This window comes from Pempheris klunzingeri, chromosome 24 (genome assembly GCF_042242105.1).
Source record: "Pempheris klunzingeri isolate RE-2024b chromosome 24, fPemKlu1.hap1, whole genome shotgun sequence".
Taxonomy (NCBI): Eukaryota; Metazoa; Chordata; class Actinopteri; order Acropomatiformes; family Pempheridae; genus Pempheris; species Pempheris klunzingeri.
The window spans coordinates 8,937,783-8,962,567 of NC_092035.1; the positions used below are offsets into that span (position 1 = coordinate 8,937,783).

The following is a 24,785-nucleotide window of genomic DNA, read 5'->3' on the forward strand; positions in this document are numbered from 1 at the left end:
TCAGAGATGGGTCTTTATTTACTGAGGTAACCACAGCTTGTAGTAGTAAACCTAAAAATGATTGATTGCTCACTAACTAGCTCCCAGGTGTGAGGACACATCATACTATGATCAGCTTGTAGCCTGTGTGCAGCTACAACCATTTTTAATTTACCTGCAGCTTTGTCAAACGTGACTCCGGCAATGTTGGTGGGTGAGAGACCTCCTCCTCCTCTTCCTCCTCCTCCTCTTCCTCCTGCAGCTGACCACTGCAGGCAGCACCGCTAACATCCCCGCTAGCTTTAGCTCACGCGTGCTAAAGCCTTAACTGCACGTTAATACAGTCACGGATTCCTTAATAGCGGAGTCTCAGTATCATCATCAGTCTGTCTGGGTTTTGGTTACCTACTGCAGTGCCACCATTCGTCCACTAGGTGTCGCTGTTTCTCCACAGACGCGTGTTCATTTAAAATGGCTAATTCACGCAGCTGGAAATGAGGCTGCTAAGCAGAACAAATATCTCTGCAGTGCCCCGAAGGCAGAGATACAAACTCGATGGCAACATTTCCAAAAGATTTGCCTCATCTGTTGCTTTATTTTCCGCTCACTGAAGGAACATCGTGCTCCTCAACAGGCAACAACAGTTTGCTGAACAGATTATTGCTCGCCTTGCAGCTTGGAAAAAGTTCTGTCAACACGTGTGGTGCAAACATTTATTAGAGTCAAACCAAAAAACAAAAACAAAAAAAGAAAACAGAGAAAGAAAAAGAAAGAAAGGCCACACCAGACACAGAACACCTCTCATGATTCACACAAACAAACCCAAAAGAAGAAGCCAAGTAGAGTGACAAACTTGATTGCATTTTTCTTGTGCATATAAACATTTTAATTAAATATAAAAGAAAGTGGCCTGGCCGAGTGCAACAAACAGGAACGAGGGGGTTGATAAAAGAAAATCCAGGCCCTGTCCGATACCAATCAAATCTCCATCTCCTTCATCACGTCAGTGCAAATCCAACATTCACTGTGTATAAAAGTGACTTTAAATAATTCAGGTAATATATCTATTATTCAGTGTTTATTATTGTAGGGGCTCACATTGTACTAGTGCTGCTGTGTGTGATTGTAGGGAGCATGTTCAATCCTTTCTTGTGTGCCTAACCGGAGATAAATGTGTCTCAGTTTCATGAGTCAGTGACTGGGATCAAGCTAGGACACAGACGACGACGTATTGATGGGTTTTGAATTAAATAAAATACTTGCTTTGATATGAATGTGCAGTTTAAACCCAATGACATGGTACACAGCCCCGATTTCACATGTCTAATTTTCTAAAGTGGGCACAAAAACATTGTTGAACCAGGAACAAGTAGATTATGAGTACGCTTTACTTGCTATGGTGCCCGTCGTACACCTGCAATTAAAAAGAGTCACAGTGGAGTCACTAACAGCTGGCAGATGAACCCCAAAGCTCTCCGAACGCTTACGTCTGAACAGCAAACTAAGATTTAGAATAGAAAGGGGCTTCGAGTTGAGCACAGCAGCCGCGGACGTGTTTCACAAACGCATCAAACTGGTGGGCGGTGCTCAGTTTCCACCCTGCACAGACCTGTTGGCCAGAAAAATGATAAAACTAACTAAAACTAAATAAAAGTGAACATTCATTCTTCAAACATTTGATACGGTTTTTGATTTGGACAGAGTCTGGGACTTGCACCGAGACAGTCCAGACTGAGGCAGCAGAGGCAGGTGGTTGGATGTGCGTTCATGTGGCTCTCCTTAGGCGCACCAGGATCTTAGCAGCTATGAGCCGGCCTTGTCCGAGTCGCACAGCTCCCCTTTGTGTCTGGTGCTAGTTCGGAGTTTAAAGGGGGCCTGGGGGCCGCCGTGGTGGAGCGCGGTGCTCTGGGCAGCATATCTGGAGGGTAGCATGGCAAAGATGGAGTATGATGAGGCCAGGGTTCCGCTGGGAGCGTCTCTGGTTGTGTTGTGCAGCCGCGGCTGATGGTCCGACAGCCGCTGGATCAATTCGTCCCCTTTGCAGAGCTCTGCCAGGAGGTGGTGGGAGTCTGTACAGCTGATCCCCTCCGGAGGATCTGTCGCTTCCAGGATATGACTGCTCACTGCAGACACACACAGACAGCACTGTGAGCGGTGGAGCCAGTAAATAAAACAACTGTCATGGGCGAAGAGAAAAATCAGACCTGCACCATCGGGAGGCTTCAATAAACTGCTGCTGTCAGCTATCAAGCTGCATGTTGAAGGACGGTCAGACCTGTCTCAGTGTGCTCCAGCAAAATTACAAAAAAATGTCAATGTTTTCACCGATTCTTCAGGTGTTGCGTTATCAGAAAAGCATAATTGTCAGCCTAAAAATAAGGCTGCTTTCCTTATTTCCATAAAGCGTGACAATATAGAAGCAGCAACGTAATGCTGAACTTTTCACCGAGCCCCCTCCATGTTGATTATACCAGTGGGATTGTTGACAAGAGCACCTGAATAATGCAAAAAAAATATCTTGGCGAGTGCAAAAAGTACGACGGCATATTTGAAATAATCAGCACATTTCTTTTGGCACAATACCGCCGGGGCTGCAGGTTTCACTGCCAGGTGTGAATTCTGCCCTGTCTGTGATTTATTCTGCTTACATTCACAAACAGTCGCGTTCGCCGCGGCTACGGAGCGCAGCAAGCACATTTTGACACAATAAAAACCTGATGTTATTTCTGCTAATCTATTAAATAGGCTACACAGCGGGTGAAATTATCGTGTGATGAATCTGAACACCAGTTTTCTGTTCCGATTGACATCTAAAACCTGATGCTTGGCTCAGGACAGCATGTTCAGACAAACTGCTTACACAAAACTACATAGAAATAACTTCATCATTTACCAGGTTTACATTAGGTGCTTCCTTCCCGCAGAGGGAAGGTCAAGTTTCGGTCAGAACCTCTTATAAAGTAGAAATGACTGCTGCTAACTCAAGCCTCCCTCTGGACTTCCTATTACCTGCTTCACCTACACTGAGATCTGAAGACAGAGGTTTTCTGCTGGCCTTCCTCCCATGACCGCTTCGCCAAACCCCCAGTGGACCCTGAGCAGAAAGAGGACAACAGGCAGGTATTTTAAGGAAGGCAGGCAGGGATGTTTGCTTCTGAAATATAACATCAGAAACCCTGAGGATACTCAAAAAACACCTCATATCCACAAAATATACAATGTTCAAAAGCATGCAGAAGACGAATTATGATAAACAGGAAGAACTACAACTACAAGCTCAGAAAATATCTGTGATTAGTGATTTCAGATCAAGTGCAGCGAGCGATGTGCTGTGTGTCTGACCTGGTGTTTGGCCACCATGTGGGCAGTGTGGATCAGCGGAGGTCTGATGGAGGGTTTGTACTGCAGAGGTTGGCCCAGTAGAGAGTAGTGTGCTTCACCTAGACATCACAGCCACAACACTAAGTCAACAAAACTGTGTTTTCAAATCAGTGGAAACATTAAACTGAGCGTTCACTGTGAGCTTATATGGAGTTATGTTTGTGACGACTTTTTGCAAGCACATAAATTATGTTTATTATTGATTAAATGATCATTTAATCTGAGCAAACACAAATCTATTCCCAGCTACATTTTTTTACATACTTATATTTCTACATTTATATACACTTATATTCAGTTTGTGTCTGCGTTTATTATCTTGCAGCTGAGCCCTTTGGTGGGTGGCTAGCTAACTTCTGCTAGATAAGCAGTAGCTAACTAAGCCTATTGGCTAATTTGATCATTCAAGCTACACAGACAGAAGGCAGGAAAATAATATATGCAGTACCTAAACACTAACTTTAACTGTGCCTCTAGATTTAAAAAAGATATTTGTTGGACTGCATGTGCTAAATCACAGTTTAAAAACATGCAATGATGTTAAATAAACCAGCTAGTTATATAAATATATATATATAAATATGAAGCTCTTATATATTAAATATATATCAAAACACCTAAGACCTACAGTTAATCTTTATTTTCTTTAAACGTTGGTTATGAACTAAGGACCTGTCTATCAATCTCCCACTGCTTCCTTCCCTAGCAACAGATAATCCCTCTGGATATAAATCATCAGAAATGATCTACTCCAATTTTCTGAAAGTATAAATTGGTTGAACTGAGTGAGATGTTGTTAAATGCAGCATCATGTAGATTATTTACTAAGCACAAAATAGATTAGTGTTTGCTCTGATTAAATATTTTTTATACGCTTGCAAAAAACAAAAAACAAAAACATTTCCTGTGCTTGAAATGTAGCATTGGTCCTGAGGCACAAACACAACTCCAAAGTCTGTTCTTTAACATTGGTCTGTGAGTGAGCAGACACCCTGTGGCCTTTGTGTCTCTGACCTTGTCCACTGTGGCAGAAGGCTGTAGGGAGCTGTGGGGGGTGGTGGTGGTGCGGGTGGTGGGCCATGACAGGGATGGACGAGATGCCTGATGGGAGGCCCTTGACGCTGGGCGGCTGGCCTGGCGAGGGAGTGAGTGCCGGAGACGAGGGCAAGCTGCTCTACACACAACACACCGGCGGTGCGGCGAGAGATTACGAGAGGAACACAAACACTTTCATTCAAAAAAGGCAACTGTGGCTCTTTCTCTCTTTCGCTCAAGTCATTGTGTTACAAGTTGCTGCACCATTCCCCCCACATTAGCCCCCCTAATGTACCATTACTCCCTAATGCTAAGGACTATTTTCTCCTCATTTTCAGGTTACGCCAGCACTGACTTCATTTGCAGAGCCTATTTACTACGACATCTAACCTGCCTGGAGCACCTGGGAGGCCGGGCTTCGCTCAGGGGGACAATTCTAACGTCACTGTCAGACTTAGACAACCAAACTAAATTGGCTTTCGAATTGCTTTCTTGTGAGTGTCTTAATTTTCTGACATGTACTGTATGCCCTATGTGGCAAATATTACCTCAGCAAATTCATAGTTTAATTTAAACTCATTTGGAGAAAGTCAAGTGAAAACCTCTGGGCCACTGAGCTAATTAAATCCTCTCAAAACCATAGGACAACCCCAGTACGGCTTTCAGAAGGTTCTAAATCCAATCTTGCAACTTCACAGCACAAAATGCTGTGTTGATTTTAATCACGGTTTGAAAAGTGGCTTTGTTGGTGTTGTCTTTGCCTCATCGATGCACTCGGGCAGCGTTTGTACCTGGGTGTTGTCTGGAGGCGGGGGGAGCTCGGCAGGCCTGCGGCTGCGCTGGTGCTCGGGGCCTGGATGTTTGTGGCTGGGCTGTTTCCGCTGGCAGGGGGAGGGGGCCCGGGGCTGCTGGCAGGGGGGCCCTGTCATTTGCAGCATCACCATGCCGCTGCCGGGGGCCGGGGGTAACAACCCTGCACGCACACAAATTTAAAAAACAGAACACGCTGGAATTGAAATCCAGTGTTGACAAGAGGCAGATCAGGTCAGGAAGACATGGTGAAACACTCCATCCGACTTGCTTTTATTTAATCCATCACATTAACTCCTCATTTATGCACCGGAGTGACCTGACAGACTGTTTTTACCAAAAGCTCCTTTTCAGCACTTTTGTTCAGCTACACACCTCAGTGAAAGTGCAGCTCTCCTGCCGTTAGCCGCTGAGCAATTAGCTTTTAAGTGCCTTGATTATAAGGGCACATCTGCAGCAGCAAAACCAGAGTCCATTCCTTTTTCCTGCTAAATCCTCTGCGATGATCTGGGAGATCCAATTATCTTATTAGTTTGTGATGTATGAATGTGACTGATGACACTTAAAAAAAAAAAAAAAAAAACTACTGGAGGCTGAGAAGCAAGTGAACTAAAAAAAAACCTAAAAAACAACAACAACACTATATTTCCATTTAATTAATTTCCATTTACATAAAGCTCCAATTAGGTGGAAATCGTATTGCAAACTTTGCACAGCCGACGCCACTGTTGATTTATGAATTATTACCCGACAACAGTAGCAAGGACAATGGATGTTTGGACTTAATCTGCAGATTATTTCTGGCCCCGGCCTAGCCAATTAAAAATGTTTACTGGTGACGCTGTAGGTAAGGCTGTGGCAAGACCTTCATCTGACCTCATTACTGACGGGCTGGAAATGATGGCTCCCTCCATTGCTCTCCAATAATAATCAGACATGAATAATAAAGGTCATTAGTAAGGAGACTGCCCCACCTGGGCCTCTGGACAGAGCTCCTGTGAGCCCTCGAAAGGCCAATACAAAACAGGCAATACACGAAAACATGGATTACTGTGGCAATTGTTTTTTTTTTAAGCGTATTAGTACATTTTTATTGTAATTTAGAAAAAAGAGTCACCTTGGTAGTTTCATCTGTCTCCCAATTGGATATCTATTTACAACTTGACCAACATTTGTAAAAACAAAGAATATTTTGACTCATACTATCAGATTTATGTGATAAAACGTGCCAGTACAGCCATCAGAGCACAACTCACACTGGAGATGCCAACAACGCCATGTGAGGGCTCATTGGAGATGTCGCTGATTTCTTACTTTAATAGTCTCTCACTGTACCAAACAACATTTTGACTAAGTCGCTGTTGACAGAACATTGTGTGGCGGTCGAGCCACTAGCTGTTAAATCTCCGTGCAGCTCTGGAGGAAGAGCTGGATGTGCAAATCACTTTCACTTATCCAAACTCCAGGGAGCCGTCAACACCACGCCTCACTCTTTTTCATTTTGAAAATCCGGAGTGTAAATCTAATCATGCGTCTGACGCACATACAATGGCAAAGTGAACCCAGGGAAGATTATTTCATTAAGGAGCCCGAGTCGTGGCTATGAAGGGATACATTCTGCTGTTATTGACACTGAGAGATGGGGAAATATAAAGAATGTCGGAGCGCTGGCACTGATGGGGAATCTCTAGGGCGCCTAATGTCAGAGACTGAAAAGAGAATATTCTCACTTTACTGGCTCATCTTGCTGCAGATCTGAGTGTGTTTGAACCTTGGGCTTGGCTGCGGCTTCGGTTTCAGAGGGTAGCGTACCTGCATACTGCTGGCCTGGGTGCTGCTGGGAGACGCAGGGGGACGAGGTCTGAGGAAACTGGAGCTGCTCCATCATCTGGGCGGGCAGGAAACTCACTGTTGAGCTGCAAATAAACGCACAGAGTCTGAGTGTTTGATGACAGAGTTTCTGCTGGAATCATCAGGAATGTAAGATATTTTTAATACCAAGCAGAATGTAATTTAATATCCTTTTCATGGTCACACTAGCCAAAGTATAAAAGACAAATCAATGAATGAAAAGTAGTGCCGATAAGACCTACAATTATTTACTATGTGAATTTGTTTCTTTTCATTGTCTATGTTGTCTGTCTGTTCTATATATTTGGGTTTTGACGTCTGATAACATCAACCTTCAATCTTTGATGAAGTTTATGCAGTTTTCCGATATTTTACAGACCAAAGTGATTAATCAAAAAAATAATGTGCAAAGTTATTGCCAACAGTGACAGTTAGTTGCAGGCCAAATAACAATACATTCCAAAAATATCATGAATCAATCTTTAAACATGTTCTGAATGTTGCCCAGAGCCTGAACAGCTGAAGAAAGTACGAGGCTCACACCTAAGTAGGCCTTAAAAATCCCTTCTAAAGCTGCACACACGTAAATCTCTCGGAGCTCTGAGATCTTAACGCTGCAGTTGGGGTATTAAATTTGAAATTTAACTCTAAGTCCATCTGCAGAGTAGCTGCGCTCTGCTCGGTAAGCAACCTGCCTGCAGGGACTGGTGTACAGCTGGTGCAAAAGCAGGCTGCAGGTGGACAGTTGGTCCTCATGGGAGAAGACTGAGCCGTTCGAACGCTGCTGCATAAATCATTTCAGCACTGACTGCCCTACTAAAGCAGCCTCATTTTACAGCTGGGACAATGAGAGAGTGACCTCTCCTCGCGCGTGTGCGCCTTTGCATTGTTCTTGTGCAGGTGATGACTGTTCACGTCTGCTGTTTGTTATGTATACGAGCATGCACAGCGGTCCCAGTAGTGCTCCGCTCACCAGTATCCAGATTGATTGGGTCCATGGAGGTAGAAACTAATTACATGTTTTGCTTTCTGTGAACTAGTTCTATCAATCAGTGCATAATGGGAGAGAGCACGCCGCTCCGTACTCTTCCACACTAGCGGGGTAATGGGAGGAAAACGACTAAAGCTCTTTGAGAGGGTGTCAGAGTCGACATTCATCAGCTGCACGCGCATCCGCCTCACCAAAAGCATCGTGGTAATAACCCCCCCCCCCCACAGTGAACAAAGATGACCTTGGACTCGGAGGTGCTTTGTGGATTCACTCATCAGGCCTGTTAGGTCTATAAGTAAACGGCACCTTCAGGAGGCAGAAACATCATCAAGTACCTGCAGACCGCTTTCTGGGACAAACTACATCTACAGGTGAGCTAATATTTCCATCTAAACCTGATTAAAGCAGCTTTTAGAAACAGTAATTATAAAAGGAGGAACATAAATCAGAGTAGAAAAAACAATTAAGTCTTCTCTAACATTTTATACAGCTCCTTTAGGCCTTTAGAGTGATTATTAAACCAATCGATGGTTATTAAAGGAGTCATGTTCATCCAAAACATAGACATGCAATATTAACTAATTACTCCCATATATCTAAGTATTGACGTTCATGTAAACTGCTGTCTTGGATTGCACAACTGAACACTGTCTAATTCAATAAGACTCTCTGATGACAATCACTGATAACTCCTGCCTTTAATGTGGAACCGTTGCAGCCTCTGTATGTAAATTGTGTGTCCGTGCTCATATTGTACATGTTTATTCGTGTACACAGATTTACTGGTCCCAATGAGACTTCCTATTTAAAAAAAATAAAAAACATTACAATGGTGAGTCAGGAAGAAACAAATGTTCTTATTTTCTAATCAAGTCATTGTGGTTTATCACTACACAAAAATGTCTGCAGGGCCTCAGTGTTGCAGTACCTCATGGTGGTGTGCTGGTTGGGGGGGAGCAGGCTGTAGCAAGGCTGCATGCCAGCGACAGCCACTGCCCCCTGTCCTGGCTGACAGGACACAAACACTGGCTGTTGGTACGTTTGCTGTGGCACAGAGACCTGCTACGGGAAAAAGAAAAAAACATGGGTGGAAAAACAGCAGGTAAACACGGATTACAGAACAAGGCCTTCACTGGCTAATTCCAGCACTTATGCACAACTGTTTGTTTTCAAAAGGTAAAAAGCAAATTAGAGCTTGCTAAAAGCAATTAGATGTAATTTTCTTAGGTGGATAATAAGCAATAAAAATGTAAAAGTATCTTTTGAGATTTTCACTTGCAATGAATACCAGAATAAAAGCTCTTAGCGCCACAGAAAGTGCTTTTTCTGGCACTGACTGCTCTGCCAAAGATTTGTGCATTACTCTACTGAAGAATCCACTGTCATAGTTCGGTATTTTCCTTTATCTTAAGGACAAATAACTCAAAAGTCAACACCAGTATTATCAACTAATATCAAGTCCACGCTCTTATTTTTGAAGCTCTCTTCTCATCCTGTGCCTTGCCAAGACTAGAGAGCTACAATCAGCTTCCTCTGAGAACAACAACGGTCTCAAGAACAGCAAATTTCATTCATAAGAAAGTAGACTGAGAGCTGTTTTTCATTTTTAGACTGGTAATATTAATCTATCCTACATCAAAATACCTGATAAGACTGCATTGGAGGGTACTGGACCATCATGCCTTGCATCTGGTTGCCCATATTGCTTTGCTGGTTGCCAGTGAGAGCGAGGTTGGATGTTGGCTGCACGCCCACTATGGTCTGGTAGCTGGACGCTGGGTTTGGCATCACGGCTTGGTGCACTGAGGCAAAATGAGAAAGGCACAACGCTGTGACCGAATGAAAAGACACTCCTGATAGGAACGCGGTGACAACAATAAGACTGACTGAAATTAATATTCATGATTGCAATGCAACATGGCCAAAGATGGCGCTAATAAAAGCCTGGTTATCAAAATTTTACAAGGAAATAGTTCAAGATTTGATAGATTGTGAAGGAGAACAACAGAACGAGCAGCAGATTGAGCGATTGTGGCTCGGCTCGGGGACTTGAGCTGTAACAGCTAAGCAGGTTTGAGGCACTTGGAATAAATGAGAAAGTCGATAAATTTGATTTAGCCTGTGGTGGCCTGAACCAGCAACCTGAGTGGCCGAGCCGCTCCGCTCCACTGCCTGAATGAAAAGAGCAAACAAAACAAAAAAAAAAACAACAACTTCCACTTCAACGAGCGATTAAGTTGAGGGGTAAACAGAAAATGGGATCACATTCCGCACAGTACTTGTTAAAAAGCGGTTTAGCTGCCGGAGAGAACGACACACAAAAGACGATCCAAAGTCACACAGATCCAACTATTTTCCTACTGGCCTAAAATGGCGGCACTTATTCCTAGCCAGAAGGGGGGGGAGAGGGGGGATCACATACTTAAATGTCAAGGTGACAAAAAGAGACATTTGAAAATACTGTCCCTTGTGACACACACACACACACACACACATGTGGTAATCCAAGTGACAAAGGAGAGGACGTCCTTTTGTGAAGGTGTCTTTACAGTCTGCCGCCCTGGGAGAAAAGTACAACTAGACAATGAAAGTGCTCTGTGAGGAACAGAGAGGGGGAGGACTATTTTTATCCATCCTCGCCTCCCACCTTCACTTACAAACCAAGCATGAAATGACCGTAATATCAAACGCAGCCCATTTGATTCCATTCCAGCAGGCAGAAGATGAGGGACGATTGTGACTTCTTTACTTAGGAAATTCCTTCAGAGGGTGGCCGGCTCGCTCCCGTGTCATTCCAGTGTCGGATGAACCTCCTGTTTTTGAAGGATGACAGTTTTGTGCAGCTTTTAGGGATGCTTGTGGAGGCTGTGCGCCTGTCCTGCAGGTGAGGAGTGAGGGGCTGGAAAAGAGACCGGTTCACTGTGAGATTCATAGAGGCCTCTCAGACAGCGTCCCGGCCCCGCATCCCGCCTCTCAGGCTCAGAAGAAAACCTCAAGACACAGAAAGCCTTTTTAATTTGAATAGTTTTAAGCCTCAGAGGGCCCAAACAAAAAACCTCTAACTTTCTACCTCCCTCATTTGACCCATAACAGATACTGCAGGGTTTATAACCAGTGTGCAGCTGGCTGTATGCATGTTTCATGTACTGTCATTCCCTCTAGTCATTTTATAAATGGACCTTTGATTGAAAGTACACTTTGCCATATTCTCTTTCTTTGATAATTGTCTTTGACTAATCCGCCAAAATAATTTTTAATTGAATTGTTTTGTCTATTCAAAGAATATTGAAAAATGCTCATTATAATTTCCCTGAATGGCATCTTTGTATCCCTTGTTTTATCAGGCCAACGGTCTAAAACTCAAATATCTTCAGTTTTCTTATCATACATGACAAGCACGAAAAGCAGCAAATGCTCACATAGGAGAAGCTGAAACCTGAGATTATTTGACATTTCTGCTAAAAAAAAAAGATTGAAACTATAAGCCAGCAAATCATTTCAAAAGAGAGACTGATTTTCCTCCATGTAACTTCCTCTGTGCTGCAGTTTCTTTCCAGAAATGATGTTACGTTTTAAGCACAATGCAAAAGATATCTACTATTCCAATAGTGAAGAGGAGGAAAGACAATCCTTCAATCCCTTCACAAATAACACAAGCTGCTTTCTCAGAATGAGCGTGACTGAAGCCGGAGCCCTGTGGTGGCGGCGACTGTCTGATGCAAGTGAGTGGAAACATTCACAGGTTTCTCTGTGGACACCGAGTGGGCCGTCAGAGAATTTCCACTGATAACTTATTTATTATGTGTCCAACCCGTGTTATACTATCTTCACCTTTAGTTGCTCTTATTTTTTTTAATTAATGCAAAAACAGAAGGGAAACTGGGCGCTGAAGTCATTTTTTTCTGTTTCCCTGAGAAATAATTGCTGTCCTTTGCCTTTGTAGGTCAGCTTCATTTGTCCGCTGTCTATTCCCCGGGTCCCCAGCAGGGAAGCCGCATTTGCAGCCTACAGATGACAGAATAGTGCCGCAGCCACTCACTGGCAGTGTGTGCATCAGTCTGTGTGTGCGCGCGACTGTGCAAGTCACACAGACCAATATTACATCCAGTTAAGCAAGAGAGTGTGTGTGTGAGTGTGTGAGTGTGTGAGTGCGTGTGCGTGTGTGTGTGTGTGTGTGTGTGCAAGAAAGACTGAGCAGGAGCTAACAATCTTAACTCCTGTGGTGAGAGAAGAAATAAAAAACCCAGAATAATCAAGTGGATGACTCCCGGGGAGACATCTGAACTTGTGAAAACAAACAAACAAACAGAGAGGAAAGAAAGGGAGAAATATTTGTCCTTCAGTGGAGCCGTCGGACTGCAGCTGGCTCCCTTGTGAGGAAACATACAAGAGGAAGAACAACAAAACTATACTATCCGAGAGCTGAAAGTGGGAAGTTAATAGGGTCTATTGCTATAGTGGGACTCTTGATCTAACAGCAAGGCAGAGCGCTGAACCTGACAAGTCTGAACAATCAAGGAAAAAAATAGAATAAAAAAAAAAATCAGTGTGCCTCGTCACATCAGAAGCTGACGACCTCATTCATTAAAACATCTTTTGATTTATTTCAAAGCTTTGGTTTATCACACAAATCTGCAGAAATGAAGGGCAACCTGCTGTGTCTTTTTTGTATCCAGGTGCTGTTGTCATACAACACAACTTTGAACTGCGTTTAAGGACAATTTAATTGTACAATGGACTATTTTTTTTTTAAATGAAATGTGGTTGCAGGTAATCTTCGTGTGTGTGTGTGTTTTGTGAAAAATTTGTCCATCTCACCACATCATTTAGTCTCATTCAGTCTAATTTTCCAAGGTTTTTCACATTTTACGCCTTTCCAATGGCTGAAAGAGCCGGCATGACACAATTCATCCACGAGTCAAAACTGAAAATAATCAAATTTTCTCTTAAATAACCATGAATCTTTTTTTTAAATGGCTGCATTCTTACCTTGTTGCTGGGGCAGGTTTTGGCTCTGGGGGCAGTTATAGGGCAGCGGGTTGACGGGGGGCCGGTAGTGTTGCTGATGGGTGGAGCAGTGGGGGTGGTGGGCTGAAGAGCAGTAACACGTGGACATCTGTAAGAGACACATAACAGCAAGTCAAGGACTACATGACGCACCAGTAGTCCCATTCACAGCAACAAGAGCAATGAGGGATTAGTCAGAGAGCTGGTTTCCACTGCAGAGGTGACTCATGACTGAGGCCTACGGACAAATTACCACATTTTATTACATTTCTGGAGAGCCGCGATGATTTTAGATGTAAATACCTGCTGGACAGGCTGCTGGATATAGGTGTGTTGCTGGAGAAGCTGCTGGTTCAGCGTGGACCCAGGAAAAGCAGCAGGCCCCGGAGTGGAGCTGGGATATGCGTGGTTGGGGCCTGGAGTTTGGAGCGGGACGGGCTGACCCTGCAGCACCCCCGGGTGTCCTCCCGATGGCCCTGCCACCATGTAGCTAGTGACCTGCTGCTGCGGAGCTCCCTGCAGTACCACTGGTGAAGGGTGGTGGTGGTATACAGTCTGATAGTGGCGGGCGTCTGGAGCTGAAGCTCCACTGTCGCTGGGCTGCTGCTGCTGCTGCCCCAGAGTCATGTGACTGAACTGGGCATTGAGGGTGTCAGGCTGGAGAGATAACTGAGTGTTAATTTTCTCACAAAAGGTAAATGAAATGCAACACTAGACACTATCAGATACACAAAAATACAAGCGAGCACAAGGGCAGTGATGATTAGAACCTGGGTCACGAAGCATTTTAATCATTAAATCTGCTCCGAATATGATCAGTGGAGTATGACCACTAGGGATGGTCAGCTGATTTCCAAGCTAAGTGCCAAATCAAGGATATTCACTAAATTGACTTTGACTTGAGGGTTTAAACGAATGCAGAGAGTTTAAATCTGACCCAGGTCTGCAGAGACCAGCAGAGTGTAAAGTGAACTAATTATTAGCATCACTACTGCACACCAGTTCAGGTCAAATCTGACATGTTGTTGGAAAAGTAGTGTTTTTAGTCATGGATTATTCAGCGCTAACATCTGGTGATGAATTAAATATTAATGGAACTTTCCACAGGCATAATTAGTCACAGAGGCATGTCTTTCACTAAAACCAGGTCAAAAATGAGGTTAAGCGAATGCATGATCTATATATGTGGGGAATGGCTCCTGCTGGATTTAGACACACCTTTCCATCTAAAAGCCTAACTGCATAGTTAATTAGGGGAATAATAAGGTCTGTTTTGAAGTTTGAAAAGGTGAGATGATGCTGTGCTTGATTTAAGATACAGTTAACAAGAAGCTTGTTGAGCCAAACCTCCAATTATGTACAGTAAGGCTAACAGGTACACTGAATGTGGACACCAAACTCTGCTTGCTAAACTCACAATTTAAACTTAAACTTTCTGATAGCAAAGAATATGATAGATGTGGCAAGTAATGTAGCTAAATTCTAAATATACATATAACAGCGGACATATAACCTAGATACAGTATAAAGATTTGGGTCAAAACAGAACTCAGAGCATTTCTTTAGCTGGACACAAGCTGAGCAGGAGTTTTTGGACTTTCTGTGACAAAGTTTAATTTCTTAATTTCACTGCTCAGAAAAAAAAAAAAATCACACTCTTAATGAGCCAGGTATGACGGGAGATGGAGCGGGAAGAATAATAAAAATGGAAGGAAGAAAGAAGTTCTGTACCACAGTGTACTGTTGGTTAGGACAGACGGGCAGGAACTGAGAAGGAGGAAGAGGAGGAGGAAGAGGATACGAGACCGTTGGGTTGTGGACAGGCTCAGAGGACAGCTGGAGGGGAGGACAGATTGGCTGAGGAGGGAAGGGGAGAAGAAATGGACAGAGGGAAAGGAGATGAGACCGGATGGAGGATGCTAGTAGGATGGTAGGGAGCCTAAAATGACCGTTTACTAAACCCCGCCCCACATGGTTACTGGTTAACGACTGCTCAGTTACATACTTGGACAAGCAACAGAGGTTATTTTAGTATTTTCAAATCGTATATTTTCACTTTTAATAAGAGAAAAGGCTTTTCATCTCTGTCTCAGGTAACACTGACAGAGACTTACCACATCCAATACAGAGCAGGACAGAGCCGAACCCTTTATATACAGAGTATCAGTCTTACTGCTCGCTTCAGCGTGTGGAGTAGCCCAAAGCTTGACAGGCCTGCTGTGCCTAGTTACGGTTGCTATAAGCTCTGAATGGACAATCGCCTTTCGCGGGTGGGGTTTATTAAACGGTCAATTAAATGGCTTAGTGAAGCTCCTGCCATCCTACCATCAGCTCCCATTTCAGCTCTACAAGTTAGTGCGGTTAGAGAAAGTTCGAAAAAACCCACTGTATGAATTACATTGAAGAAGATAAAATCTGCAGAAGAAAATGTAGTCCCGCCCACTGACCTGAGAGTGCAGGTGATTGGTTGGCTGTTGCTGTGTTGGGGTGGGGATTGGCTGCTGTGGGGTTTTCCCCTGCTGTGGGTTCCTGCCGGCAGCGGGGACGACGGCGGCTGGGTTATAAACTACAGTGCTGCCGTCGGGGTGGATGAAAGGCTTGCCTGTCAAATTAAATTCAAAAGAGTGCAAAAAAAACACAGAGAAGTGAGTTGCGCACACACTAATAACTCAGCATCACACAAACAGGAACACGCGCTTGAATTACGCTCCTTGTGATGGGGAAGGCCACACCCACATGCAGCCCAAGAGAGGAGAGTCAACTGGAATTAACAACCTTGGCAGCATTTGAAGTTCAGTTTGCTGCTCAAAAGTGTACAACTGTGTGTTCGGCCCATGATGAATATTTACAGATTTCTCCCATCTGTTCAATGCATTTTGATCAGCGTGCTTCGGTTTGACTACTAACTTGACAGACAAACCGAGCGCAGACCCATGCCAACCCGTAATTCTGTCCAAAGCTCATGAATATTCATTAGTAAAACCAGAAAATTACAAGACAGGAAAATGTATTTTGGGGATATTTACTTTGATTTAGTGCAGAGGATTGAAATCACCACACTCGAGAGAGAAATCCTGTCCCTTTGTGTGATTTTTGATCTAGAAAAATGTTGTTTTTTAGATAGAAACTCTGGTTTTTCATCTTCACATAGAGACACTGTGTCACACACCTGTGTGTGGGTTGACCAGGACGCTGCCAGGCGGTATCCCTGAGGCTTCCAGCGGCAACACATAATAATTTGTTGCATCTGTGGCTGATGGTGGCTGTGAAGGGACGCTCTTGATCATCTCAGGGTGTCCAGAGCTTCTGGTGTCAGCAGCCGGGTGGATCAAAGGCGCGCTGGGGATGCTGGACCAGGATGAGGCTGAAACTGGGAGCGGCAGCTGAGGACGGGATAGCGAGCTGGACGAGGAGCCGACACTACTGCACGATTCTGAACCTGAGGGAAGGCAGAACAGAGAGATTATCACTTACTTCCTACATTTCCCAGAGTGATTTTAAGATAGCCTATGAGGAGAGGAGCATTAACTTGCTGAACTGATGGTGATAATGAAGCAGTCGTGCCTCTTGCTAATAATGCAGGCTCTCTCTTGTGGCTGCCTGCTGATCTCATGAGGCAACTGTTGATGGAGAAATGGGTAGATTTACAGCGTCTGTGATGAATTTCTGCCTGTATAATTACCAAATGTCGTCAAAAATGTTTTTGGGACGAGGGAATCTGGTGTGTATGGTTTTAGAAAGCCGAGTTAAAACGTGTTGCTGCAGCCACATTACTGCTGCACTGGATATGATAATGTCAGACCAGTTATACACAGACAAAGTTTTCTCCTTTTAATCTCTTTTTAAGGACTTTTACACAAGCAATAGTAGTTATATCACAATATAAAAATACTCCATGACAAGCAAATGTCCAGCATTCAAAAATCCTACGTATGGAAAAGTACAGAAGCCTGCATCACAAGCTGTTTTCATGTTGAAATGATATAAAAAGCAAAAACAGCAGCCTTTTCACTTCAGATGCTTGAGAGGAATTTTGCCTCAATCATATATAAGCACCTATTTTTAGGTAGCGATGGCATGCAGCATGCTGCGACGAGAGGCTATTTGAAGGCTTAAGCAGAAGGGCAAACGTAGGAAAACATGGCAGCACAGGCGAGATGTCTCCCCGACTTAAACTCCCAAAACACAAAGTGAGGGCAGCCAGCCGCCTCGTAAACAACTTAAAAAACTGCTCAGGCAAGAAGCCTGCTGCTGCTGCTACCACCTCAGTGAGAAAAAAAGAGGAGACTGGCAAAAATAGAAAAAGATGCTAGACGGAAACAGTGGCAGGGAACAAAATGGAGAGGAGAGGCCAAATAAGGATTTATACCGTGCGCTCACTGTGATAAAGACGACAAATCCGCGGTGAAGAGCACGTTTCATCTAATCTCAGTCAGTCAAGTTACAAATGTATCATTTTGTGGAGTAAGCACCTGCAGTTGGGGAGCAGCCTTAACTTCGTCTGGGTGACGTGCGTGGCACTTCCCAGTTCTTAGACTTATACATAATGCAGTAACTCCTCACTGCTACGTTTCATTCTCCTGCTGCTGCAACACTTTTTGGGAGCCTCTTCCGTCACCGTGCGGCTGTATGGCAATTAGTTTTGACAGCTGTCCGGCAACAGGGCAGCCCATGGACTTTATTGACTACGGCAGGACAACAAACACTTGCTCTGATAAGACCTTAGGTGCCCCCCGAATGTTATGCTAAAGGATTTTGCTTGGAGCTCAATATGCAAAATGCCTATTTTTGTTCCCCATTTACCCAGTACCGTCTAATTAGCTGAGTTTTTCCTCTTCATGCTGTGACAGTGGGTTTCTTCTCCCTTGTTTGAGAGACTGAATGAATAAATTACACACTCGCTTCCAGGTGAGAGACATTTTGAATGAGAGTAATCCCTCCATCTACATTCAGAATTGTTTCAACCGTTTGGTCACCACCATTTCATCCAAAACAAACGGAGAATATTCTGAGGTAAATTGGGGATCTTAACACTCTCGTCCATCTCCCTCCATCCCAGCTGTCTCTCTTGCCTGTTTTGGAGAGCCTCCCGGTGCTCTTGCTGCTGGCCGTGCTGTCCCCCCGGATGAGGCCGGGGGAGATGCCGCTGAAGCTGCTGGCCTTGGTGATGGGGGGCCGTGGGGCGAGCCGGTTGGAGCTGTCCGAGCTGTCGGTGCTGCTCCACGGCCGGGGCTCCCCGTGCCGTGGCAGCGTCTCCGTCTCCGAGCTGCTCTGCCTGCTAGCACCTGACCGGCCGGCTCGTAACCTGGACGAGAGGAGAGTAACGGCTATTCAAATATGTTACACTTATTTTACCCTTGAGTTATAATTCTGTTTGTATATATAATTTAAAGGCTCGTAAATGCTAAATAAAATAGCCCCAACTCTAGACTTGATCTGCAACGCGTCAATCAGTTGGTCCATAAAAAGTAAAAGAAGAAAATTCTTTAAACTGTTTGCTTAAGGACCAGTAGAAAACATTAAATTTAAAAAGCTGGAACCAGAGAATTTGGCATTTTTGCTTTAAATAAATGCTTAATCAGTTACAAAAAACAACTGCCAATACACTTTCTGTCGACTAATTGATTAATTGTTTCAGCTCTAATCTTAACATATTTTTTCTAATGTGTGTGTTGCCAGACAGCTCCATAAAACAGATATAATTGTACATTTCAAGGCCTATAGATCACCATTTATGACTAAAACACGGCCTGTAATACCATATTCAGCGTTCTTTCTTTTGTAGATTTACAGTGAGGCTTCATCTTCTCGTGCCAAACATCATGTTCATGTATTCTTCAGTGACTGATCAGTAAAAGATGACATTTAAAGAAGAAAACAGTTTCACGCTTTAATTGGCAAGCTTTGGTCCGAATGGGCCCACACGAGGAGGCCTGGGCAGAAAATCCTATTAAACAGAAGCTTTCCTGAGCAGCAAAAACAAATCCTCAGATCAGCACTCCTGCTCCTCAGAGAGCCGCTTAAGGCAGACGCCGATTCAAAGGGTTTTCTCTGCCTGCGGTTCAGTCTCTGAAAGAGTTGAATGATGTGTGACGGGGGTGGACCTACCTGAACATTTGCCGCCTCTGTTGGGTGCTCATGCATGCGTCTTCATCCTGAGCACTGGAGGGAGGGGGGAGGAGGTATTACAAAACTGACAAAGTGAGATATCCACCATTTTAAAACATGACAGAGCTGTCTCTAATTGCTGCTCTGACAGGAAGACCATAAAAGTGATTGAACATCACTTAAAGTAGAACCTATCTGAAAAGCCTCAGTTCCACTTTAAAGGGATGAAATTAGTTCTACTTTTGCCAATTAACAGGCAATTCATCCTCCACCTTAGATGTAGTAGCTTTTGGAACAAAATCATTTCTCCTAAGAGGTGACACAAAGTCACTGATCATGTGATTAATGCAGTTTTACTACTTACCTTCTGTCTAGTATGAAGTGATCTCCCTGTGGGTGGAAATAGAAATTGCAGTCAATTACAGGGGTGTAGATAAATTATAGAACAGATTGCTCTTATTGTTATCTCCAACACTTCTGTTTGCTTTTGAGCTCTGCTGAGGGCTCTGTCTCACGGCAGCTCTATGCATTAACAATGAATTTGACTCTACAGCATAAATCAATTCATCAATAAATACAAAAAGAATGATGCTGCATTGACAGGTGCCTGGACATCCATATACTCATAGATATCTACACTTAGCAATTTGACTTAACAAATACAGCTTTGTCTCAAAAAAATCATAAATCCAGCAGTGGTAATTGGTAGCAAGAAATCTACCAAATTTGCACATGAATAGAAACGACACAAAGATTTGTGCAACATGGCCCCCACCCCCACCCCGCCTACACAAACAGCTCTCACATCATGTGCAAATATCCTTTCTCTGGCTCGCTGGTACTCCTCCTCCCTCTCCTCCATCGATTTGCTCCTCTTGTCAGCTTTCAAACGCATTCGAATCTGGCAAGGACACCACACACACACACACACATTTCTTTAGCAGCAATGTCAGGGACGCCAGATTGTCCCACTCTTACCAACATGTCAGAAACGAAAGTGACAGCTTGGTGAAAAAGAAAAAAAAAGACGAAAAAAAAACACCTACCGTGCTGTCTTCGCGATCAAAGCTGGAGTTGTCTCGTTTGAGAATGTAGCGTTTCTGAAAATCGTCCGCCCTGTCATCCTTGATGTGCTCTGAGAATTTCTGATCGGGTCTGTCGGTGGGGGAAATTCACAAGAGCTTTAGTGGCAGCTTAATTTAAGGCAGATGCTGACAGGAACATATGTTAACCAACGAGCAGGGCGGGAAACAAACATATCCGTCGATTGATTGCAACTGAAAATTCACCACCATTTAACTAACAAAGTGATAGTGTAGCTTACTATGCTGATCTTGCTCTTACGCAATGCCCATTAGTCTGATAATACTCAAGTGAAATCAGTAAACTTGCATGAAGATGGGGAAACATCAAAAGGCCAAAGAGAGGCTCACATTCTGGTGTTGGTGGTTTTGTTGATCACCACAGACTTTCCACTGGGGTCCACATTGTGGTCCATGCCAAAGTAGGCTGCCACTCGATGTAACAGCATCCTGTGGTAGGACGTCATGGGCGGGAACTTTCTCTTTTGGCTTCTAGAGGGAGAAATAAGGTTAATGATTCAAAAGAAAAAAAACATATCAGTCATGATCTCGGTCTGAAATGAGGAGTTCAGCAAGGGTTTCATCTAGTAGGAGTCCGTACTGGAGTGCTTTCACCTTGTAAGGATATATCTGCTCTTGGGTCTGTTTTGAAAATGTTTCAAAGAGCTGCTGAGTTCACTGGAGCAGAACTTTAAGCCCTCAGTAATTCCAGAGCAACATAAGCAATAGTGAACCAAACTGAATAGTTAATACTTCCAAAGACGCTACAAGGGTCATTTGATGACCAGAGTGAATAGTAAGTTCACAGACTCCTTTTAAAAATGATGCAATACATCCAAACAGGACTACAGATTCTACGGCGGTCCCAGTTGAAACCAGCTGGGCCGATGAACAGCTGTTCGTCTTAATTGTGTTACATCAAGTAAAGCCCATCTGAAAGTGGAAAGATCCGTCTGTGCTCGTGTTCTGGAGAGCTCCGTTATCTCAAAAGACGACTTGTGAAAAAATCCTTTGACTTGATAAAATAGTATATGGGTTTTCATTCCCATCAAAAACTACTGCAGCTTAGTTCACTAAGTTCTGCTCCGATTGAATGTGTTTAGGTGCTACAGTGTTTGGTTAAGATAAAATCTTGAATGAAAAGCTGCATAACGATATACTAATGAATATGTCTTACTCATTATTGCTGATGAAGTCCAAGATGTCCTGTTCCAACTTCAGTAGCATGATTCGATCCCTAAGGAAATAAAATAGGATGTTTTTGGAGACTCCTTAAACACAAAATTGGGTTCATAATCAAGAATCTTTTTACTTTTCAGGTCATAAGATCAATGTTCAAACAGTAACAAACTCTCTACAGGCCTGGTCACACCAGACAGTAGCACAGTGAAATTCATTACAAATATTTAGTTATAGATTGGTGACCAAGGGACCATTTGCAAAGCTAAGCTGGCGAGTAGTGTAGCTAGCAAACTAACTGCCAACCCACTAGCCAGCAAGGAAGTAGTGACTTTATTTCCTATCCAAGAAGTTGGAAATGTCATGTCTCCTAGCTTGTTCAGTACAACACAAGAAAAAGTTTCTGTCACATCATACTAACTGAGTGGATATGAGACGTGTAATTTCTCCCTCGTACAGCTGGTTCCTGTCTTCTATCTTGTTTGCTAAATTCAACATCCTGGTTAATTACAAACTAATCACAGCGATTCCACTGAAATTAACAAATTTCACTGTGTAATTTTGCTGTTTTAAATGCTGGTGTGTTACAATATAATGTTGAGTGTACCTGGGGTTTCCCTTCAATGTGTTGACCAGGAACTCATGGAGATCTATGCCAGTTGAATCTGTGTAGTCTTGACTGGAATCTAAGAGAGATGCAGATCAGTGGGGTAACATTTGAAATGAAGGCAATACATCACAGATCTCATTTATTAAACATAGATGTGCGGAGATTCCACCCTGAATGTTACCTGCGCACAAATGAAGAAAGCTCAAATATGGCCCGACTTAGAAAACAGTCCCTGAGATTACCTGCATGTCATTTTCTCAATATAAATTTTCTTTATTTGAATAACAAGGAAATTGAAATGTTCCGCCCCATTAACTCCCCAAATGAATGATTAACAGTTAATGAAATGCTCGTTTTGAATATTAATAAGAAAATTAATCTGCTTGTCATTCAACTATTTGAGATGAAAAAAATGGAAACAGCATATATAGGAAGAGAAACTTCACTGAGGGTGACATTGCTGAGGGCTCATGCTATTTGGTGGTTGTTACTGGTGAGAATAATATTAGAAAGAAAAGAAAATCTGGCAGCCTGTTTTAGCAGCAGTGAGCGCCGCCAGCTGAACCACTGAAGAAGAGGTGGTTGGGTAACCAAATTGACACCAAAAAACATGTTCCAGTGCACCAACAAAGGGGGGACCCATCAGTGGGAGTTGGGGGAAACGGGAGCTTGTTCCCCTCGGTGGGTGTCTGGTTTCTATAATTGGACGCTGCCTCATCAGTGGTGTTGCTCCACAGAGGGAAGCAGACACCTTTATACGCCTGTGGGAATCCGTATAATTGCTTAACACCTTGAGCTTGTCGCAATTAACTGAATCACGCCAATTATCAGCCCATAATGAGATATCATTTAAAATGGAGAAGTGCTTTTGGACAAACTGGAGGGCACTGAGCCGGGAAAAAAATGTTTAGGAGTGGATGTTCCCTGTGACATGGTAAAGGATATAATTATTAGAAGGCTGTAATTTGGTTGAGAGACATTGATTGTGTGATAAGTATCATTAAAGCATTTGGATTCATTTCAATACTTAGTTGTCAGTGTCGCCAGTGACAAACTGCCACCAAAACGACATAAACATCCAGTAGATACACACATATAAGAATACATATTATCCACAGAGCCAATTGGCCATACACATATTCTCCTACTAAGTTCTATATATAAATTCAAATTTTGGGATGGGAAAAGCACACATGCATCTTTCAAGCACCTTTTTGGGAGTAATGTTTACAAATGAGGCCCCAGGTGTTTATGATGTCAAGAAAGCTGAGGTGTTAATGGAAATGTTTCAGCTCCTGTGACTGTAATGGCAATTCCGTTTCACTGACATCAGTCTGAAGAAGGTTTCTAACCTTAAAATGTAACCAGATCTAATCATAAATACTTCAAAATATATTCAAACAGGGTCATCACAAGGGCAAAATATGTTAATATGAATATGAATAAGAAGAGAAAGAAAAAAAGGCTACCTGTAAAAATGGAAACAAAAAAAATTGAAATAAACCTTCCAAATCCAGTGAGTCAGTATGGGTTTAAGAGCATTTCTCACCTCTCGACAGCATTTTTCTGGGCGTTTTCTCGGGTTTGTCCACCTTATCGCAGCTGTCCTCTTTCTCAGCCTGGTCCTGTGCAGCTCGATCTTCCTTTTCAAAGGGCTGGAGAAGGAATCCATCCTGTTCAGGGAGGGGAAGAAAATGTCTGAAACAGTTCTTGCAGGTTTCTTTTTTTTTTTTATTAAATGATGGGTTGTGTGTTTTTGCCACATGGACTCAGTTTAACCAGATTAGGAGGCATTACTTAGACACACAAAATGTAACCTGAGTCTGTTCTGATCGATGAACAGACATGAGACATTCATTTAGAAGGGAGGTATTAAATATGAGGCATTTAATTCTCTATGATCTTGCCTGAGGTTCTAGGTTAATTAGAGAATAGCACGGGCAAAAGAGGCCACTGTAAGACACTTAATAAACCCTTCTGGTTTATCATTGAAACGTGTTTCCTTGCCAGTAATAATCCACCCATGTCCATGAATTCCAAATCACAATGGCAATTACTCTGTCAGATTAGCTTATTTTTATTAAACCACTTGAATAAAACATGAATTTGAGCCCAAAACTAAACAGCACAGCAAATTTTGTTCCTTAAAATCAAACAGAATGAGGACTTAGCTGTAACCCCCCTCCAACTGTAAAAATTATTTAAATCAACCATTCTGCAACCGGGACGGAAGACTGGTGTGGATGTTTTGCAAGATCTATTAAAAATGGCCTTGATTTACCCCAGTCGTGCTCTTCCTCACCCCACACACACATGCGCACACACACTTGACTCATAGTAGTATCTGATTTGCTTTTCAGGCAATTCTACAAGAGGCTGAAAGGAAAGCTGAATAGAGGAGAGGGGTTGCCAGTGCACCATAAGTGGATTAAACACAACCCTGGAAAGCTAACATCAGAGAGTCTGTAAGAGTGTGTGTGTGCGAGAGAGAGGAGTGAATGTGTGAAGGAGTGAGAGAAGGGGTGACCTAGTGGCGAGAGAGCAGCTCATAACCAAAAAAGGTCACGAGTTTGATCCCTGGAACAGCTGCGAAGCAAGATAATGAGACGCTACATTCTCCTTCATTTCAATGCGCTCTGACTATATGTGAAAATGTAATATGCTAATGAGAAACGTGACTGACTAATTGCCTGAGCGAGACTGCGAGAAAGTGAAAATGAGTCTAGGATTGTGTGTTGTGTAAGTGACAGTG

The 24,785-nt window shown here is 43.2% G+C and overlaps 1 protein-coding gene across 1 annotated transcript in view; it reads right to left on the reverse strand.

Moving 5' to 3' along the window:
• Positions 1-678: 678 nt before the first annotated feature.
• Positions 679-24,785, reverse strand: part of LOC139223663 (R3H domain-containing protein 1-like) — a 43,573-nt gene continuing 19,466 nt past the window's right edge. The window contains exons 6-27 of the mRNA XM_070855633.1: positions 23,583-23,706; positions 22,031-22,109; positions 21,422-21,481; positions 20,596-20,736; positions 20,209-20,317; positions 19,968-20,063; positions 19,527-19,552; positions 19,163-19,216; positions 18,127-18,359; positions 16,224-16,493; positions 15,502-15,656; positions 14,786-14,911; positions 13,358-13,711; positions 13,037-13,163; positions 9,692-9,849; positions 8,976-9,109; positions 7,018-7,121; positions 5,187-5,368; positions 4,375-4,534; positions 3,322-3,419; positions 2,989-3,073; positions 679-2,102 (exon numbers count right to left, since the gene is read on the reverse strand). Coding sequence (XP_070711734.1) covers positions 1,783-2,102; positions 2,989-3,073; positions 3,322-3,419; positions 4,375-4,534; positions 5,187-5,368; positions 7,018-7,121; positions 8,976-9,109; positions 9,692-9,849; positions 13,037-13,163; positions 13,358-13,711; positions 14,786-14,911; positions 15,502-15,656; positions 16,224-16,493; positions 18,127-18,359; positions 19,163-19,216; positions 19,527-19,552; positions 19,968-20,063; positions 20,209-20,317; positions 20,596-20,736; positions 21,422-21,481; positions 22,031-22,109; positions 23,583-23,706 — 3,195 coding nt within the window. The 3' untranslated portion in view covers positions 679-1,782. The remainder of the gene's footprint in view (positions 2,103-2,988; positions 3,074-3,321; positions 3,420-4,374; positions 4,535-5,186; positions 5,369-7,017; positions 7,122-8,975; positions 9,110-9,691; positions 9,850-13,036; positions 13,164-13,357; positions 13,712-14,785; positions 14,912-15,501; positions 15,657-16,223; positions 16,494-18,126; positions 18,360-19,162; positions 19,217-19,526; positions 19,553-19,967; positions 20,064-20,208; positions 20,318-20,595; positions 20,737-21,421; positions 21,482-22,030; positions 22,110-23,582; positions 23,707-24,785) is intronic.